Source organism: Porites lutea, chromosome 12 (genome assembly GCF_958299795.1).
Source record: "Porites lutea chromosome 12, jaPorLute2.1, whole genome shotgun sequence".
NCBI classification, from domain to species: Eukaryota; Metazoa; Cnidaria; class Anthozoa; order Scleractinia; family Poritidae; genus Porites; species Porites lutea.
The window spans coordinates 4015119-4036967 of record NC_133212.1 but is presented as its reverse complement, the minus strand read 5'-3'; the positions used below and the strand labels follow the sequence as shown (position 1 = coordinate 4036967).

The window sequence follows — 21849 nt, the reverse complement described above, 5'->3', positions numbered from 1 at the left end:
AAAATGCATTTACACTCCACTTTGAAAGGGTGTTTTTTGTGTCAAAAGATTTTGAGCAATCACAAGAGTTGAAAAACAATAGCCAAGAAAAGTTTACAATTTTACATGTTCCCCACATAGGATTTCTTTGTTATTCAAACTGAGACCAGATTTTGTTATATGGAAGATGGTTGGAAAGTAAGGATGAATATATGTACCGCTTTATGAAGATTTGTTAAATTTTGCAGTTTAAGCCAATCAGAAGTAAGTACAGACAATAGAAAAGTTAGCACCTTTTTTGCATTCCAACACGTTCGTTGCCGTTGATGCTATCGTTCTTATCTGGACCGTTTCTTAATTTAATCAACCATTTGGGAAAATTTTGTTTTTTTGGACTTAATTTTGACTATACTTTGCCCAACGATAATCAATGTAAATACTTTTCAGTTTCGCAATCATAATGGGTTGGCCATAGGGTCTCAGCTATGTCTCCTACTCTTTTAGAACAGTGGTGTTTGAACCCACGACCTCCAGCTCAGTAAACATACTCCCAACTACGTTAACCAGGCGGCGGTTACTGAACGGGTGTAAGGGGGAAGAGGAAAGGAAGAATGGGAAAGGTAAACAAGCATTTGAAAACCATAATTGACAATTAATGGGAACAAAACATAACTGACCCCCTAACCCTGTCAGTAATTCACTAAGGGTTGTCACTAAGATTTCAAGTTGCCGCGTATATACAACAAGTAGGCGGGAAATCAATCAGCTAGGGATTTCGTTTGGTTCTATTTTTCTTCTATTTTCCTATGAAAGTAGCCGGGCGCCACGTTCATAATAGCCGGAGGAAATCCCTGGCCCCCGCCTCTTACTGACAGCACTATCACTACCTATTGTTTGCCCTGTTACCATATTTCATTTTCCCATTCGCGGTGCACAAAGCCCGTTGCACCTAAGTACTCTATCAACCGTTTTAGTAAAAATGTTAAAAACCTAGGCTACAGAACAATACAAACAAATAAATTGTGAGTAAAAACATCATTCACCATGTTTTATTCATCCAGGGTATTGTGAATAGGTTCTTTACATACTTTGCATTCGTTTTGAACTTATCAAGGCATATAAACGTTTTTGGGCGTACTTCAGTTCCTGAATATTTGAGAATGTCTTTCATGAACTTCTATATTTGTATTTTGAGGGAACTGACTGCTAAGGATTGTGAAAACGAACCTCATGCATAACAGTCTTACCGAGACCATTGTTTCAGATCCAGGATCCAGAAACTATACTGGTATCAAGTTTGAAGCTTCAAGATTTTTGCATGTATTACATATTATATGTATATTCTAATTTTTTTGCCACAGTGAAAACAAAGTACAAAGTCACTGGGACCATCATGGCCGAATTTGGGTATGGGTCTACTTGAAAAAAGAAGGTGCATTCACATGAGAGTCCAGGAACAAAGTTCTCAGGTCTCGTGTGAGGACACTTAGTGTGAACACTGCCTTTAGGGGACTTTAACCCTTTAATTCTTAATGGTGACCAACATCAATTTTCTCCTAACGATATCCATACAGTGTCAACAGATTAGGTTATGAGAATCAATAAAATGATCACCAAAGACGAAATGCCTTGGTCTTTTATCAAATTATCTTAACCCTTTAAGCCCCAGTGTCAACATACAAATTCTCCAAACTGATCTCTACACATTTCCTTAATGAATGAGTTGAGAGAATTTGATAAAAGATCAGAGTCTTTTCTATTAGGTGATCACGTAATTAATTCTCATAACCTAATCTCTTGACAATGTATGAATATCATTAGGAGAAGATTGATTTTGGTCACTATTGGGACCTAAAGGGTTAACATATTTTATAAGGATATGTATAGAGAATTTGTACGTGGATGTTGTGGCTTAAAGGGTTAATAAAGTTTATGCACCTCAGGCTGGGAGACTAATAAACAACATACAGTAAAATCTTTAACTTACCAGGACAGTTAGAAATCACATTAAAATATAATCACCTTAATTACTTTCAACGAAATCGCTTTATAGTGTCCATAACTGATAATTCTCTTTAGTTAATTCAGTGCTGGTTTGGTTGCTATAATGCGACATCCCCCAGTGAGTCCTTTCTCAAATACACTTTTCACTGCTGTGTAGAAATACTGCAAACTATCAAATGCATCTTGGCCAATGACTCGAACATGACGATCTTTTTTTTCGTTGAAATCCACATGTCGTTTTGAAACGAAGGACAGGAACATTGCGGTTTGATCTTCAAACTGAGTATAAACAAAAAAAAGTTTGAGCATCAAGGGCATACAAAATAAAGACAAAAACACACAAATACAGTTGAACCTCCACAAACAGCCACTATTTTGTCGGACTGCAGACAGTCCATACATTGAATTTTGTTTAAACATCCCTACGTGGCAACAGCCACTAAGGCCCATCCCCAACTGTCAGAATAACCTCTCCACAGTGACTTAGCGACTGATGAAACATTCAAGAATGGTCATTCACATTCATCCGTAAGGGACTTGTATTTGGATTGTGTTCCACTTTTACTACTGCAGAAACATTATTCATTTTTTTTGTGTATATTTATCTATACATTATAATTTTAACAGGGATTAGGCTACTTACTATTTACATGGAAAAACCGGACATTCTGGTTGGAAAATCAAATAATTTGCCCCCTTCCGTTTGAGAAGCTTTAGCAAAAATAGGTTGTGATTTTAGGCATTACAACTTTTCTACTCATTTTAGTCTGTTCAGCTGATTTGGATATTACTTTGTAAAGGTACGTTCTCCCACCACGTCAAATTTTGCAGTTTTATGTTTATGCAGAAGATTTCCATGTGGGTGGTTTGTGTAATGATAATGATAATGACAATGAATTTGTAAAGTGCTAAAACTATACAAGAATATTCAAAAATGCTTTATATTAAGTTAAAATTAATGAATAAATAATAAATAAAAAATTTAAAAATCCCTGAAAGCTATAATAATAACAATGATATGTTATGCTATGGTAAAATCTAAAAAAAAATGAAATTCGAAAATTCCAAACTAAATTAAAATTAAACATATAGAACTATTCCAACAAATTAAAAGCTTTCTTAAAAAGAAATGTTTTAAGTTGCTTTTTAAAAATGGCGAGGCTGCTACTTGTTCTTATAGTTAATGGCAGCGAGTTTCATAAAACAGTAATAGTAAACATAAATAGCAACCACCCTAGAATACCATCATGGGATACACAAAGTATGAAATTAACACACTAAACATATTGTTCTCCCTAAAAAGACTTGTTATATTACACCCCTACCCTCCCATAACAGCTGGGTAAACTGACCCAGGATGTACCGAACCATGAGGCACTGGGAATAAGAATGAGTCAGCTCAGAATGGTTGAATGGAACGGTCATTTTTCGATCAGACTGGTCCGACCGAGAAAAGTGGTCCACCTTTTGTTTTTTTGAAACTTTTCAGGTTGGACCGAACCGATTCATTGAGTTTTGGACTGAAATTTCCGGAAAAATTGGTTGAGTGGATCATGCCCCTGTACTAAATGAGTCATTACAGACCGAATTTGACCTCACTCAGTCCTATTAGCATTATTAGTGAGTTAACACAACAGATTGGCAGAAACTAGACATTTACACAAGTGTGTGACAAACGTGACAGGGCTATGACTTGCATGTTTTGGTCCATGACCTTTACTTAGCATTAATGTTTTCTGGTCTTTTGCAAAAACGTCTGTTTTTAAACGAAGGTTAAGACTGGGTCAACGTTTGCCATCTTCTTTCCTTTACCCACTGGTTGTGTAAATTCACTATTACCCAAATAGAAAGTTTTTGTGAGACCAACCTGAATATCCGAGAAACCTGCATCCTTGAGAAGGTTAATATAAACATCTTTTTCGGGAAGATTATTCATATACAGGTCATGATTATATGCTCTTTTGTCCTCTTCACTTAAAGTCACACCCTTCAGCTGGAAAAAGTCTTCAATAAAACTAAAACAAAACAAAGTACAAGTCCAGAGTTAAACACGTTAAGGCTCATCCCCTATGGGCCATTTTGTTGTGCAAGATCAAGAGCTGCTATAATTTTTGGGATTTTAAAAAGTCACTGGTGTAAACTGGTGGCGATTTTATGGAGCTTTCTTGGCGATTTTCATGGAGACTTGCAAAACTTAAGGAAGCGGTATTGGAACAAATAGATGGCTTTTTCGAAAGTTCAAAATTTGCTCATCCATTACTTAAAAAAATTATGACATACTTCACTACCTGAATTTGTCCTTAACAGCACGAATTATGGAACAAAATGTAGTTTTATATCTGGTACCGAAGGTGTGAAAGTAATACCACTCTGTACTGGTATCCATGGAAACAGCCCCTATAACTCCCTAAACCTTGTCGGCAAAATGATGTTTTATCTGTACCTTGAAATGCAAAATGTTCCTTATTGTAGGTCTAAAACCATGGAAGTAAAAAGAGGACCTGTCCCAGAGTCCCTACATCTCTTTGAAATCCGAAAAAATGGTGAGGAATTGAGTGCAAGATCTAATCAACTGAAATACCTCCAAAGGCATGGAGGTAAAAGAACGCATAACTCTTCTGGCTGATATCCTTGAACTCCTTTAAAAGGGCAAATTCTATTGAGTCAATCCCCTTAATTTAAGGAATTAATTTCTTGGCAACTAATAACGAAACATAGTGGCAAGAAGAGACAACAGAGAAACATACAAATTCAGGAAAATCTTACATTTTTCCACCAGGCTTCAAGGAATTAAAACATCGTTCTAGCAATGTATTTTTATCTTCAATATGCAGAAACACCAGCCATGATACAAGAAAATCAAATTTTCCATCTCCTGAAAGTAAAACAGAATGACATGTAGAGGTACATATATCATGTTTGAACAGTTAGAACAAAAACACCATGACTTACATTTCCACTTTAAAATGGAATGTTCCCAGCTGTTGCCTTGAATCATTACTAACCATTCATTGTTTTCTCTCAATGGCTAATCTGGTTTAATAAACAATTATCTACCAGGTTCTCCAGATCTTCTACCATAAATTAATTCTACCTTTCCAAGAAACTATTCCACAGGAAAAAATAACAGATTCCCATTTTTGGATATTTTAGGGTATTTAAAGAATACCCATAAAAATACAAAATTTGGCAAAGTGAGACAAGTCCCAACCAGGGAATTCCCAACCAAGTTCCCTGATTGGGGCTTGTCTCACTCTTCCAAATTGAAATTTTTGTGGGTATGCTTTAAATACCCTAAAATATCCAAAAATGGGAATCTATTATTTTTTGCTGTGTTCAAGCCAATTCTAAATCAATTTAGTCTGACAAAACAGCTGACATTGCGATGCCACCACTGGTTTCTCCCCGAAATGACATCTGAGGAACAAGTGCGGAAATTCAATACTGATGATGCGTTACTGCCCAGATCTGAATAGAGCTTCTGATTGGTTAAAAAATTGCTTCATCTCTAAAGCACTGCCCAGATCTGGGAAGTGATTTGTCATCAGTATGCAGCTTAAACATGTGGGATGATGTCACTATAACATATGAAAGGTGTACTCAAGATGTGGGTTACAGGGAGTGAGTCTCATTGTAAACTGTAGTGCTGAGGATGAGGAACTTTTTTCACAGTCTAAACTAAGCCATCACCTCCTGCTCAATGGCCAAACTTGTACCAGAGACACATAAACAGTCTCAGACCGATAAATCATCTAGTTATAAATCTCACGGAAAGACTAGAAGACTCAAGGGAAGATAGCTGGGTAGGGTATTCAAGGGCACATCAAGATATCAGCAGAAAAACTCTCGCTTGATAGCTATACCCACCCACATCCATTTGAAGGAAATCTCCAGTGATATGCTTTAACTTCTGCTGTAGGTTACATCTCTGAGTGAGATTTTCAGCTTCTTTGTGAAGATCATCTTGAAGCTCAATTGCTGTAACAAGGCAGCCTGTTTTATGAGCTAGGTAGCGCGCAGGTCCCCCAAGCCCTGAGCCTACGTCAAGAACATGATGGTTTGAGCTTAAAAGGATAATAAAATAAATGTTATTGGTGCATGTTGTAAATTACATGTAGTCGCAAGGCTCTTTTGGTCACTCAGATACCAGAAAATAAGACTCTAGATTAGGCAGGTTACAGGCAGCTTGAAAATAAAGGAACTTAAGTAACAACAGCTGTGCGTGTTCTGGTACTGTGCAGTGGTGTTGTGTTGCCGTGGTGAGAGCCAGTCCCTGTTACCCACCAACACAAACACTAGAGGCAGTGGAGAGTTAGACCTTCCAATTTGTAGATTAAAAACAGGGCAACGATCATTCACTTTTCAGGGTGCAAAGTTGTATAACAACCTCCCAAACGAAACTTCCGATCTTAAAAAGTTTAAGGCTAAAGTCTGTAAATATTTGTTAAATTTGTAACTTTTAGTTTTTAGCATATTAGGATATATTCATGTAATTAGTTGTTAGTATTGACGGCAGAAGAGCCCTAGACAGGGGAGCTGTTCTAATAAAGTATGTATGTATGTATGTAACATCGCCCAGGTTTGTACTCTGGAGTCTACAATCTAATGTGCACTAGATCCATGGTTGGGTCTCTTCTTTTTTGTACTAGGTTTTTACCTCTCCCTATAGCAACACTTTCAATTTTCAATCTGGAATGCACAAACCAGGGCTGTCAACTCCCGACATCTTCAAGTATTGAGAATTGACAGAGAAGGAATAATAGATGACGTCATAATGAACGAAACATGACATCATTTGTGCAAAAAAAAAGCAAAAAAAGGTGTTGTTAGAATTGTAACATTTGTACCTGATTGGTTTACTTCCCACCAATCACATTATTGCTTATATTACAATGGCATACTAAGGTTTCAGAGGAAACGTTCAATGTTATAATTTAAATAGCTCAAACAACACAAAACATTTTAAATTTCATTGACAGAAAGTCGATTCTACAAGAAATAGCAAACTTCGGCAATTATCCGGGAGATTTCAGACTCTAATCTGGAGACCCGGAGAAATGGTTCAAAATCGGGAGTCTCCTGGATATTATCCAGAGAGTTGACAGCACTACAAACATAAGAACTTTCTCTAAGATAGATCCATGAGTTATGGAAGTTTTATGAGTAAAGATGGGAACAAATTAACAGTAACATTGTAAAAGATTGAAACCTGAGTCATTTCATAAGTAGGTTGAGCATTTAAAATTAAACATCACAAGAAGTTACTAGACTGTAAACTGCTGTTCATAACCGCCCCCCCCCCCAACCCCAATTATAGTCCCATCTACCAGATGAACAAAGAAATTGATTTGATTTTAAGCCCCCCGATGGGGACCCCTACATATATATGTAATAAATTCGACCAAATATTTTTTTGACAGATATTTACAATCGGATTGATGCAAAAATACTGTATTTTGGTCAGCACTACATGTGACTATAGCTTGTTTTGAAGCATTTTTTATATTCCAATAATAAGCTCCCTAGGATTATAAGCCCGCTCCATTTTATAAGCCCTCCGAAGGCCACTTACAAAGTTGGATAAGCAGCATTTTATATTCTTGTGCCTTTTAAAATGTTAAATGGCAAAATAGTAGACAGTAAGGCAAGGTTAGCTCTGAAGAGACATACAGTAAGTTTTATTATTTACTTTATTCCTAATGCTTGCACAGCTTCATCAATGGCTTGTGTGCCATAATAATGCATTTGATCAAACTTGCAAACATCCTCCACTTTTAAGGGGTCTCCATCTTTATATCCCAGCTACATGGAAAAAGAAAAAAACTGATTAGCCTGCACGTCCTTGAAAAAGCGCGCACTAGGCTGATTTAGCAACAGAATGGGAACGTCAGCTGACGACGTCAAGTGCAAATCAAACAACTGGCTTGACCAATGGCAGAGTGGTAAATTGAGCACCAGGAGTCGTGTTTAGTCCTTTCTGCGCGCTTTCCCATCGTCAACTGACGTTCCCGTCCTGTTGCTAAATCAGCCTACTCTCTCCTTAGTGCCAAGTGGCATTTGTGGAAATAGAGGATCTTTCCATCTAAAGCACAGGATCTCTTTTTTTGTTTCCACAGCAAGTGCCAAGGTGAAATCAACTAGGTGGAAGACCATTATTGTTGGTATGAAGATTTAATAGCAAGAGTGTACGTATTATTTAAGATTTATTAACATTAAGTGTGGTTACACTAGACTATTTCATGGCTACCCTTCGGGAAATAGCTTGAGTCTGGTAACCTGAGTTTTGATCATGTTTTTTTACATTCATATTTGTGGTAACTAGCCTGTAAATTGCCCATGGGAAGAAAAACCTTGAACCCATTTTGTCAGTAGTACAGTGCTGTACACATTGTAAACGTCCCTGTAAACATTTAAGACTGACTAATAGCGTACAATGTTTCCAATCATTTTTACCCTTAAACAAATTACATCCCTATGGGTAATTCCCCAAAGGGTAAAAATGCCTAGTGTAACTGCAACTACATTTGAATTGTATTTTTGATATTATTTTTTTTCTCAATGATATTATATTCAGTGAACAGGGGGGCAAAGGTGTCGCAATGGTGAGGGCACTCGCCTCCCACCAATGTGGCCCAGGTTCGAATCCTCGTGTTGACGCCATATGTGGGTTGAGTTTGTTGCTGGTTCTCTCCTTTGCTCTGAGAGATTTTTCTCTGGGTACTCCGGTTTTCCCCTCTCCTTTAAAACCAACACTTCCAAATTCCAATTCGATCTGGAATGCACTGACACATTTCAACGAGTTATTAAGAGTTCCTAGTAAGTGCTCTCTGTGGGTAAATAAATTACAATTACAATTACAGGCTTCTTGCAGAAACTATTTGCTGGGAAATTCTTAACTTTTAGCCTTCCCAGCAGTGGAGGAGCACTGTTCGTTTAACCCTTCTGAGCCCACATATCCACATACAAATTACGCAGACTGATTTCCATACATTTTCTTAAAGAATTAGTTGAGAGAATTTAATGAAAGATCAGTCAGCATTTCTTAATGTAAACTAATCACATTATTAGTTCTCATGGCATTTTCTCTTGATGATGTTTAGATATTACTAGAAAAAAATCCAGGCCCACTGTTCCACACTTTCTCAAAAAGTAAGGAAATCATCCTTAAAATAATCTGTGTGGATGTTTTAAGCCTGGATGCAGATATCTTCTATTTCCTTTGGTGCATGTGGAAAAGTCATTTTTCCACATGCCTGCATGCAGTCTGCATGCAGCCTTGGGCATGTTTGGTTTTTGCCAGAAGCCCTTTATTGTCATAGGTCCAAAGTTTTTCAACTCGCTAAGTTGTGAAATTCAAAACAGTGAACGTATCAGTTTGTTTGGCAATAGACGTAAAAAGATTCCTTCTTTCTTAGTCAAATATACTCATTGGTAAGCTACATGACTTTTTTTTCTTTTTCTTTTCTTTTCTTTTAACAAATAATCCGTTTTTCATTTAGTACCCTTAACTCACATGGTATACCCTATAATTCCAGGAATCCTATATTGCATAAGCCCCCGGCTTCTACATAGTTTTCCTTGTCATTACTGTAAATAATTTAGTTAGAATAGTCTATATTATCTTTAATGTATTACAAATTTCTTGACAGACTTGTATATTGCTGTTGTATTTATATGTGGTCAATGGCAATTAAATAAATGAATAAACAAATGAATGAATGAATAGTTTCACTGTGCAGTGTTTTATACAAATCACTAACTGAGGACAGCATCCTAACTTAGGATCGGCCCACTCGCCACTGTGGGCATTTAGCTATTCAAAGCCGAGATTGTATAAACACATATATGTACAGTAACAAAACAATTTTTATATACATTATAATAAAAATGAAACACACCTCCTTCAATTCTTTGTAGACTCTATCAATGTGATCATCTGTGTTAAAAAGATCAAAAAAGGAACAGGCATATGGAATCAATAAATCTACAGTAGAATACAGAGAATTCAAAACTAAACCAGTATGTAGTAAAACCCTGTTTTTCACTGAGTTTTGAACTATGATCCACTGGACAGATCTTGAGTGGCTCTGCTTGCACTTAATGCCCTTCTCCCCTTCACCCTTCTTTAAACATTTGCCAAATGAATTTGATTGTGGAAGGATATAAAAATATGGTCATGACAGGGGCCTCGGGACCATTTGACTTTTGAGGGGGGTATAAGTAATTTCAGAAATAAAATATATCAGGTGCAGAGTGATGTCAAGTGAAGAAAATTCTTGCAAGGAAATTCCAAGGAGATTCCTACCTTCCCGTTTTGGCCAGAATTAAACCTCCCATTTTTGGCAAATATTACTGGCCTCTGTTTTCACTTAATATTTTCCCGGTTTTTGAAACTACTTCCTATATGTTTTCCTTGTTTAACCAGTCTTTTTTTAGCATGATTCCTTGCCGTTTTTCTGTGGTTTCTCAGCCATTTTACCCTTTTGGCATGGGAGCATGAGCCTGTGATAACTTTGGGTGGGGTAATGCACTGATGTGATAGCGGCCAATAGGCCTTAGCTTCCACTGCCTATTTTCCGTCGACTGTGATCTCAAAATGCAGAAAATGTCATCTTAGAGGCACATATCTTAAAATATTTTCCCAGAGGAGCACGCATTGGAACCTCTGTGTACCTGATGAGAAAATTACTACAGTACCGGTACCTACACTGCATATAATGCTGAAAAAAATGTTACACCTTAATTGTATGTCATAAAATATAATTCTATCACCAAAAGTTTGGGAAACCCAAACCAAATCACCCATAGCCCCCCTCAAAAGTCAAATGGTTGGTCTCTAATAGGATTCAAATGAAACATGACTGCCTTACATGTACCTGCATTGACATGTGATTGTAAAAAATTAAAAGCAGTGAACTGTGATCAACATGCCAGTCATAATTATTGGTGTAAAAAAAATTCCAGTTATAATTTGTGATAGCTGAATAGACCATGCTATTTTTTCTGGAAAAAAATTACTTTCCCATGACCTTTGAAGTCCGCAAAGTAAGCAAAGTCCTCCAGGTTCGTTTGGCTGGTTAACACCTATTGTTAAATCCCAACTCATTTAGGTAGTATCCACAATGAATACATCACGTTAATATTCAGTTCTTTTGTCTTCTCACATAAAGAAGACTGTCCAACCATCCCAATCTGATCGGGATTCTCCCGATATTGCATGAAATCCCGAATCCCGACCAATATGCAATTGGGGGTAAGAAAAATCCCGATTTTGACTTCTTTTTGGATATATTTTTCAATAAATTCTTATGACATCTAACAGAGTATACTTAAGTTTTGAATATATGAAAATCATATATGTGAACTGCAGAGTGAAGAATTAAATGAAGGATAATCATCGCAGTTATATACACAACTTTTGCAGTTGCGGAAAGAAAGCCTGATTCAGACTTGTATGGGATTCGAACCCTTGACCTCTGCGATACTGATAAAAAACCGTGCAAAATATAAAATAAAATTGAGGACCTGTATGCAAAGTTGCAAACATGAAAATAAGCATAACATTAGAACATTAGAACATTAGAAATGATGTTTCAGAATATCAAGTTTTTAAAATTTTCTGAGGCAGCATGTCCCTGACCCCTCTTTCTAGTGGTTCACGCATTTGGCGGTGGTGTGATTCATCAACGCGCACAGATTAAAGAAACTTCCCATTAATTTTTACATACTGAAAAAGGTTGGACACTCTGATCAAGAGAACAGTGTAATTGATGCTTGGCATGGAATACAGTATTATTTACCCCGTGCTATAACTGTCAAGTGGGTAAAAGGAATATTCACGGTGTTTGTTATCAGTTTATAGTGTAAAACATGTGAAGGACACACCTTATGTCCCCTGTTTGTAAAGGATTCCACAGTCCTTCTCCCATGAGATGTTCTACCCCACTAATAGACTCTCAAAGTCCTTTGCTTCTCGTTTCCAGTTCTCCTAGTAGGCCCTAACGCAAAAGGACTTTTATCTCCTGCAACGTGCCAAATTTACAGGAGGAATTTTCCTCCTGTAGGTTTCATCCAATCACGAACAGTTTTTACTACTGCGCCATCAATCTTACTACTGCGCCATCAATATTAAGATCTGTACACAGATGTGTCAGAGGTTCTAGATATCCATTCAAATCACGTGAGGTCTCAGAAGACTTCACTCTCGCTGTAGCTGATCTACATCTGTATTCATAATTTTAGGCCTAGATTTTTAATAGTTTTTTCTTTTTTCTTAGTAGTACTTGTTTATTAAATTTAAATAATTTTTCTTAAGTCTTTCTTAGCTAAATTAAATGCTTTTTAAATCGACAGGAATTGTCAATAGTGTTTTGAATGAATAGGTTTTTTTTTCTTCTTCTTTTTTAAGCGAATTAAAAATTGTAAATAGGATTTTAATTAGTTAGCATTGTTGTCATTAGTATTCGAATAACTCTTTTTTTTTTTAATTGAAATGAATTTTTTAATCGGAATAAGGTGGTTATTTTAATCGAAATGAATTGTATATAAATATTAAAGGTTTTATCACCAACAATTTAAAGTGTAATGTAATGTAATTAGTTTTTTATCAATTCTGATCACACCACATGAAACATGACTTCAGCTGTTTTGATCCACATTCAAATTGAGACAATTGGTGTCTTAGATCGCAGCAGTTCTCTATTTTTTTGTGGGTTGTATCAATTGATTATTTCACGTTCAAGGTCTCCTCTTTATTGCTTGTATTAAAAAACAAAGCCAAGTGCCATGTGTGTTACAGATGTAACAAGGATGCCATCATGTATGAGTTACAGAAAGCTATTAAACTACAAAAATGTTCTCGAACATTAGTTGTTTGAAATTGCCCATTACGTTTTCGCGTCATTACGGTATGACGAAAGAGATGAAATTTCACCCATTTGTTTGGCTGTTGTACCACTCAAAGCATGTCTCTTAGCCTTAGGTGTTGATCTTTCGATTTGATCTTCATTGGCAGCTGAAGGTTAAAAGAGCATTGAGCACGTACATCGTGACAAATTTTTCTCTAACCTTCGGAACTCTTTTGTTAGTTTTTCATTCCCATTGGCAGAGTTTCCGACTGAATAAATCACGACCAATGAGAAATTCCAGATCATTAAAAAAGGCAAGTTTTTGTTTTCTCTGCACCTGTGAATAGTTGCCTCCTTAGAACAGGATTCTCTGATCTACTGATTCACAGCATTAATTGTTGGCAAACACCGTAGGGAAGAGCAATGCGCACTTAAGTTTTAGTCAGCATTCATTCTGCATTTTAATAGACTAGCAAGAGTGGGATTTTCCATGCAGAAAAATTATTACCAAACTGCTTTCATTTTGACATACTGACAGCCCTGCCCAGTCTGGACGCAAAATGACATCACTTGATGTGATTTTCTTCATAGGAAACAAGTTGAGCTCCCGCTCTCAGTTTGCTTTGCCACTGAAAAGGTAAAACATTTCTAGCTTGCGGTTTACGCTCATATCACACACAGTGTATCATTGGTTGGGTGGGTCACAGTACACACACAAATGAACCTGCTGCCTTGTAACCTGGGACTTTTTTGGAATATTTTGCCTCTACTACACAACCGAACACACAAAACAACACTTGGAGGCATGGGCGAGTCAGTCAGCCAGGCCCATGAAACACTTCATTAACTTACATGAAAAACTCCACTGTTACTGTAATTCCAAGAACATGCCACAGCCGGACACGTAAACCCAACCCAACTATTAAACCCAAAAAACCAACTATTGGAAAAATAGGGACCGTGAAACCCCAACCCATGTTATGGCGTCACCTTCGGGGTTAAAAGGCAAAACTAATAAAATAAAGCCTAATAACATGAATACAGGCAGAAAACGAGATGCTACATAAAATAGCTAAGGAACATAGCGACCAGTACAGATGGTAACGAAATTAAGCCTATACCCAGGCAATTCTTGCTGTTTTCTCTGGTGTAGTTACAGTGCAACGTTAAGCCTTAATTCCCTAGTGTCTTTGCACTTTTTAAGCTCACCCAAAATCCTTGCCTAACAACAGCTGTCAAAATGTAATTTGTCAGTGTGAATAAGAATTGACATAAATTACTATTTTGCTGACACGGAACAGAGGGCTGGGTTCTAGTGTAGTGCGCGAGGGATCGCAGTTAGGGGGTCTGATTTAGTGACCATTTAGTTATGCTTGTCATTCTACGGTCAGCCTCGCTGCGTCAACTTGCTTTGTTTGGTTTAGTTTTCGCTTATTCTGTATGATACAGTGAGTGGACCGATAGTAGCGTGCGCTGCCAGCGCACAATTTCTGCTGATGTCTGAAATTATAGAAAATATATGAAGTTAAAAGAGGACATGTACATAGATTATTGTCCTCTAATCTTCATATTTCTTATTCAATCAGAAATCTCCAATGCACAAGGAGATTCTGCAATAGCTAGTCCAGGTACGCTGTCATTCAGTTAATAATGGAAATCATGCATGAAAAATCCTAGTAAGCATAAGCAAAACATGGGGATTTACAAAAGAAAGCAGGAAGGTTTGTATTCTATATTCAAAACAAGGTCAATTCATGCCATATATGGGCTCTTGACACTAAAAAAGGTCGGCCGTTTTCTTGGACTAGAGTACAATATGTTGCACAGTATTTTTCCCCGTTTGCCTTGCAATGCGTGGAAAAATCGCTCGAGTTAAAACAACTTAGAGAAAGTAGTACAGCGTTCTTGACAACAAGAAAGGTTCAGGAATTTTGCAATCGACAGTTAGTTTAGAGTCAGATTTTGGAACCAAAAAGTTATGGTCGCAGCATTTTGTGTCGTTTGTTAAAAGGTCGTTCCACTACCATTGTTTGGACTTAAAATATATAGCTCCTAAAAGATTTGTAACCAGTAAGTATATGACATTAGGCTGAACTTACACAGCTTCATGGATTTGATTTCCTTTGATGCGTCCATCTTGAAGGAACTTGAACTGGAGGATTTTGTCACTTCCTTGTCAGCGGTTTCACAGAAAGTAACGGGTAGGTACTTCATGTATGGGGACATATATTGTACCGCTTTTACCTAATTAACTTATAACTTCACTCTTTCTGCTTGGTTCCTTGTTGCCTTGTTTCCTTGTACGTTCTTCGGCATATTCGTTTGCGGTCCTTTGCAGTCCCTTGTGGTTTATGTTTGTACTAGAAAAAATCATCATTTTTCTAAATTTGCAGTTTTTAGACGATTAAATAGAGCTCATCAAGAGCTTTCTTTTAAAAATAATTCCAGGAAAAAATGTTTTTTCTGTGCAGACTTATGGAGTGCAAAAGTTTTTCTATGCTAATTATTTTAGTTGATCGTTGACAAGTCCTGTCATACTTGATACGCGTGCCGCTGTTGTACCAAGCTAATCACGCAATTTGACAGAAATTGTGGTTTACAAGTATAGTGCTCACTGTTTTCCCTGGAGTTTGAAAGTGAATGCCTCCAAAGAAGAAAAAAGAGCTTGTCCGTTTTTCGTCCTCGACTCCAAGACAAAAGAAGACGACAGAATCGTTTTGCCGCCAAAGAGTGGGCTTCGAAATTAACAGAGAGCGACAAGGGTCCCTACCACAATCAAGAAAAATGGCTAAAAAATGACAAAGCTCCTGAAAACCCATTGAAACTACCGCGGAATCGAGTTTCACGAGTTCGCTGCGATCGATCAAGTGAGCGGAAGTCGACGCGATCAATTTCAGTCATTTTGTAAGTCACCGCTGACATATCGATGACTCATCTGGTTTAGGTCGATGTTATCTAGTGCTTTCCAAAGACCTCGTACCCAGATCCTCTCACTCTTTATCTTGGCCGCCATTTTGAATAAATTTCCACTCTCGGTGGACAAATCAGTCACGTGATTTCTGCTGTGTGCCAGGGTCTTCTCTCCTGCCGCGGACATATTGGAAAGCGAGAAGACCCTGGGGACGAGGTTGCTGGCGGGCTCTAGTCAAGCTTTAGTCACTTCTTTGTCAGCGGTTTCATAGAAAGTAACGCAACTATTATAAGGAGTCAGTTACGTCACGCACAGTAGTCAGGCCAATTTCAGACCATCACATCATAGCCATTAGGGTTAGGGTGTGCGGGCGACAACGATCGAAGGTCCAAACGCTTTTGCTACAACGCTGTGCTTTGCGTAAGTTTCACTTGATATATGGTAAAAACACGCGTGATCACAGTACGAGGGGTAGAAGGTCGAAACGCGCGTAATCAAATTGCATTTTGTGCATTCCAGTCATTAGTGGTGGTCATTCTCGTCCCCAGAGCCCGTCGTTTCTTGGTCACGTGGCTCTGGGGACGAGAACGAACGAATGCTGGCTACACATGTGTGATGCATGCGTAATAACAACCTGGAGATATTTGTTTGCACAGGGAAAAGTGCAAAAAACGAAGAAAGAGGGCATATGCCACACAACACCCCCATATATCATGCCAAAAGGCTCTCCAGCAACTCCATATCCAACACTGAACGACAAATTTAAACTTGCCAATCATAATGCATCAAGAACTATTTTAAACTTAGGGAACTTTGCCTCTTACGATGCCTACCTATCACCCCATTGAGCTCACTAGAGCAAACCCGCATTAAAAAATCGCTGATGGTCTTTCTCCAAAGTTTTGGGGTGTATGGCCCTAACTAAATTTTTATTTTTCTTTTATGCTTAGGGCTTTTAATACCAACAACAGCCCTCTTAAAACATTCGTTTTATGCACAACTCTTTTTCTTTTTTTATTGCCCAAGTAAGGAATAATTTTCCTTTGTCTACTAAATCTGCTCCCACTCCCGGGGTGAGGGGCACTCCCTTATTATTTGGCCTATACAGGTATGTGGCACTGAACAGGGTATTGTTTTCAAGGTCTTGAATTAAGACTTTGAGGCTTGATTAAAATCAGGGTATACAGTTTCACTATTAAGCGTGGGTGAACAGGGTGGGTGTCTCTTTCGACTGAAAACATTTCGATGTTGGGACTCCTTTAATAAAAATACTCGAATTTACCATAGCCTGTTCACAGACCCTCTATTTTCTCTTCAAAGTCCGTCGAGCGCGGGTGATAAAATATAAACCGCAGGGGATTTATCAACAGCCCAGAGCTTACCGATGTTTTTGAGAAGAACAAAAAGAAAAATAAAACAGCTCGCCGATGTTTTTGAAAAGAACGAAAAGAAAAATAAAACGTGTGAACAGGCTAAATTTACCACTGAATACCCGTTTAATACTGAGTTATTCACAACAACCACTGAGAAGTTACTTCCTTTATTTTCATAAATAAACTCTCATCTTCGGACGTTTTAACGACTTAACGTTGATATAGAGTAAATTTTTCATTGTTTTATACTCGTCTTCCCAGGGATTCAGAATTTCAAAATTCATAGTGTGAATTCACTACCATGATAAAATTTTCAGCTGAAGTTGGTTTTCTTTAACCGCCTTCTGAACATAATTCAAATCTCTCCTTGAACAATCTCGTCGACCAAAAATAACGTTTTCAAGCTTTCGCTGTTCAAGCAAGTAGGGGACCATTAATTTTACTGCTTGATTGAGTGGATTGTTCCTCAGTTCCAGACATCGAAGGTCAGGCGTGAATTTTAAATTCTCGAGCAAACCACTCAAGTCGGCTTCACACATAGCTAAACTATTAAGTTCTAAACATTGCAAGTAGGGAAAGAAGCACAGGTTTTTCGTGAGTGGAGCAAGACTTCCTCCCGCACTAAAAAGAGTAATACCCAATACCTCTAAAGAAGAAGGTCTGTTAAATCTGCCAAACAGCGCCTCCATTTCCTCGTGTTGCAACCTGCATCCGTTCGAGCCAGTTATCCTTAATGTTTCTAAGGCTGATAATTCCCGCAGTGACCGACCGAGCGCCTCGGCTGCGGCTGACGTCAGGAGGATTTTACTTAGGTGTAGTTCCTTAAGAGTTTTGTGCTTGATAGCAGCAACCAATTTTGTTACTGCTAGTTCTTCAGAGCATTCATTCAAGTCACTTATCGTCAGTGTTCGTAAGGCTGATAATTCAGGTAGCAACTGACCGAGCGACTCAGCTACTGCTGACGTCAGGTTGATTTCACTCAGGTTCAGTTCCTCGAGAGTCTTGTGCTTGATCATGACAATGGCAAGCAATTTTAATACAGCTTCTGCAGAGCATTCATTCAAGCCACTTATCTTCAGTGTTTGTAAAGCTGATAATTCAGGCAGCGACCGACCGAGCGCCTCGGCTGCTTCTGACGTCAGGTTGATTTCACTCAGGTTCAGTTCCTCTAGAGTCTTGTGCTTGATAGCGGCAACAAACCCTGTCACTGCCTCTGCAGAGTATTCAGTTAGGCCGCGTATCGTCAGTGACATTGGATCACATTCAAAACTGATTGGAAACTGTAAGTCTAAAGTGCAACCATCCAGGTCACTTATCTTCAGTGTTTCTAAGGCTGATAATTCAGGCAGCGACTGACCGAGCTCCTCGGCTGCTACTGGCGTCAGGTGGATTTCACTAAGTTCCAGTATCCCAAGAGTCCTATGCTTGATGGCGGCGACCAATTTTGACGATGCATCATTGGAGAACTTAGTCGAACCGCTTATTTTAAATGTTCGTAGGGCTGATAATTCAGGCAGCGACTGACCGAGCGCCGTAGCTGCCCCTGAAGTCAGGTTGATCTTACTCAGTTCCAGTTCCTCGAGGGTCTTGTGCTTAATAGCAGCAACCAATCCTGTTACTGCATCATCAGAACAATCAGCCAAGCCACTTATCTTCAGTGTTTGTAAGGCTGATAATTCAGGCAGCGACTGACTAAGTGCCTCAGCCGCTGCAGAAGTCAGGTGCATCTCACTCAGTTCTAGTTCCTCGAGAGTCGTGTGTTTTATAGCGGAAACCAGTCTTGCTACTGCTTCATCAGAAAATGTAGCCATGCCACTTATCTCCAGTGTTCGTAAGGCTGATAATTCTGGCAGCCACTGTCTGAGCACCTCGGCTGCTGATGACGTCAGGTTGATTTTACGCATTTCAAGGTGCTCGAGAGACTTGTGCTTAACAGCAAAAACCAATGTTGTTACTGCTTCAGTAACTCCTTCAGTCAAGCCACTCATCATAAGCAGCTCCAAACTTACATTTACAAAATTCAATTGCAAGCTGCACCCATCTAAGCCACGTATTTCCAGGTTTCGCAAGGCTGATAATTCAGGTAGTGAGTGACCAAGAGCTTGAACTATGGCTGACGTTACGTTGATTTCTGTCAGTTCCAGTTCCTCAAGAGTCTTGTTCTTAATAGCAGCAACCAATTTTTTCACTGCTCCATAAGAGCATTCAGTTACGCGACCTATCGCCAATGTTCGTAAGGCTGACAGTTCAGGTAGCGACTGACAGAGCACCTCAGTCACTTCTGACGTCAGCCGAATCTCGTTCAGCTTCAGGGCCTCAAGCGTCTTGTGTTTGATGGCAGCAACCAATTCTGTTACTTTTCCAGCAGAGCATTTAGCCAGGGAAAGGTTGAGATGAGTGACGGTTTCAAAGCTGGGTAACAAAGATGCAAGCCTCCGTGCTCCGAATGAATTTAACAGACAAAACCTGATACACAGAGAGCACGAGCGAGGATTTGGCACTTGCTCCAAGAGACAATGTAGAGAACTATAACTGTTTGAAATTTTAACGCGCTCTAAGTTGTTACAATGTTTGATAACTGCACCAAGACCTTTCATAAAATATCTAAAAGTGGGACACTTGAGAGTTTTCAGAAATTTTAAAAGTAACTGCTCTGAAAGTAAATGCGCTGCCTGAGAAGGAAACTCATTGTCAGAGAATAACTTGACGTGGTCCTGGCAAGACACACTCAAGTGTGTAATGTAAAAGTAGACCTGGCCATTACGGATACAAAGTACTGAGAAAAAACCACATTCTGATTCACAATAATTCGAAATACGAAGGAATTTTTCTAAAAATTGTGCGACTTTGAGAATTTCAGAGCTTTCATGATCAGTAAACAGCATTTTAACCACCTTATTCAGTAATGACACTGAGTCTGTGGGTTGCCCATACCAATGGCTTCTTTTTCCAAAAACCAAAGACAGTGACTTAGCTTCCTTAGCCTGTAAAAGAAGATTTTCAGGAAAGGACATATCTGAGAATAGAGGAAGGACATTGCCAAGGCAATCCAGACAAGGTTCTGAAAGATCACCTTTTGATTCGACCCTGTCAAATAAATCCAAAACCAAATCCCTGAACTGCCACTGACGCTCAGTGACGTCACTCAGTGGTGCGTCTGTTTCGCTTTCTACGTCCGGGACTGTCCTAGATAAATCCAGCGAAGGATCTGAGATTCTGACAGACTTCAAATGCCTGTAAACCGCAAATGCTCCATCTTCGCTCAGACCACAGACAAACTGGAAAACATTCTCCAAAGCAAAGCACTCCTCTAACTTTACCCCGATTTCACCGAGATTTCCGCCTTTAGGTACACATCTGTAGGTGATGTACCATGCAGCCAGAAACTCCTGTATGCTTTTGTGAATAAAGGACACCATTCCAACAGGTTGTGAGGTTTCTGAGTATTCGGTGATTTGAAGCAAACCAATGAAGACGCTTTCATCACAACGGACAGAATCGGATAACTGACTGTATTCAAACAAATGATCATCCTTCAGGAGACCTTGTAAGGCAACTTTACCTATTTCAGAGAGGATCTCTTTAAAAGATTTAAGCTCCACATACTCCTGTGTTTTTGTTCTATCAGTTGTTTGCTTGCTATGGCTGTGATTTAAAATGAACTGGATGATGTCCATGTACAATGTAGTCTTCGACTTTGGAAAGCTTTTTGACTGCCCTTTTCGCCACAGAATACAGAAAAACAGGAGAAGTAAGGGGACTTTTGCCAGTTCCTGTAGTTGTCTCTCATACAAGTGATCCTCTAACTTCAACACTTCTTCGCTGTTGAGGAATCTACTCATAAAGCACTCTCTATCCACTTCGCTAAAACCAATGATTTCAGCATGGAGGTCTTCACCACCTCGTAGCTCGTCAGCTTTCGAAATACGAGTTGTTATTAATACAGAGCAGCTTCTCAGGTTGTTTCCACTAAAAATCTCGTATATTTCCGAGTCGCGTCCACAGCGGTACTCGTCATAGCCGTCAAAGATCAGAAGAACTTTCTCTTGGTTGTTAGTGATGTAATCAACAAGCCCTTCTGTCATATATTTGTCTTCCTTTGCAAACACATTGGACAGTGTTATGACATCTTTAAGGCTTTGACATTTGGACACTTCTTTGAGATTCACAGCAACCACAAGCTCAAAATTCTTCAGAACAGCTGCTTGCTCATCACCAGTCCCCTTATTAACTCCAACCCAATCAACAAGCAGTTTCTTAACAAACGTGCTCTTTCCAATTCCCGTCTGCCCTTGCACGAGAATTCTCTTTGGAATGATGCCGTTCTTGTTTGCTGTAAAAAGTTCAGTGTAATGCTTCAGTTCAGACTGTGTTGTTCCAGTTGGCGTCTGTTCCTCTTTCACCCAGGACAGTCGAGTGTAGATCTGGTGAATGTCAACAACGGATTTTTTACTCCAAACAGAAGTAGGCACAGTTGCTGTTTTTTGGTAATGATCTTCTAGTTTGCTTCGACAGGAGTTCAGGTCGAACGATTTCATACATGAGGTTTCTGGCAGAAAAAGAAATTCAGTCAGTAGTCAGTAGCACGCCCGACAACACGTGGTTAGACTAAAACAAAAAGCTTAGCTACCATAAAACACGTTAAAACTAATTAGAAAACTGAAAAGATAATTATTCGGATAAAAAAAACCGAACAACCTGTTATTAAATCTGACGGAAACGACTAAGTTTTCAC

General features: G+C 38.7%; 2 protein-coding genes across 2 annotated transcripts; both read right to left on the bottom strand.

Annotated features, from left to right (window-relative positions):
* Positions 1 to 1840: 1840 nt before the first annotated feature.
* On the bottom strand, positions 1841 to 15006 carry LOC140921198 (uncharacterized). Its single transcript, XM_073371175.1, has 7 exons — positions 14930 to 15006; positions 9882 to 9919; positions 7673 to 7785; positions 5851 to 6047; positions 4750 to 4858; positions 3851 to 3998; positions 1841 to 2262 (listed from the first exon to the last, which is right to left on the bottom strand). The coding sequence occupies exons 1-7, from the start codon at positions 14964 to 14966 to the stop codon at positions 2059 to 2061; spliced, it is 846 nt and encodes a 281-aa protein (XP_073227276.1). The 5' UTR covers positions 14967 to 15006; the 3' UTR covers positions 1841 to 2058.
* Positions 15007 to 17281: 2275 nt separating this feature from the next.
* LOC140921928 (NACHT, LRR and PYD domains-containing protein 14-like) lies at positions 17282 to 21661 on the bottom strand. Its single transcript, XM_073371926.1, has one exon. It carries the CDS (start codon positions 21650 to 21652, stop codon positions 17411 to 17413), a length of 4242 nt encoding a protein of 1413 aa, XP_073228027.1. The 5' UTR covers positions 21653 to 21661; the 3' UTR covers positions 17282 to 17410.
* Between the last annotated feature and the right edge of the window lie 188 nt (positions 21662 to 21849).

Coding starts and splice junctions, on each gene's coding strand:
- LOC140921198 (XM_073371175.1), bottom strand. CDS start 14,966: ATGGACGCATCAAAGGAAATCAAATCCATGAAGCTGT. Junction 4,859..5,850: donor TTTCCTTCAAATGGATGTGG/GTGGGTATAGCT, acceptor TTTTACTTTCAG/GAGATGGAAAATTTGATTTT. Junction 3,999..4,749: donor TTGAAGCCTGGTGGAAAAAT/GTAAGATTTTCC, acceptor GTTTTGTTTTAG/TTTTATTGAAGACTTTTTCC.
- LOC140921928 (XM_073371926.1), bottom strand. CDS start 21,652: ATGAAATCGTTCGACCTGAACTCCTGTCGAAGCAAACTAGAAGATCAT.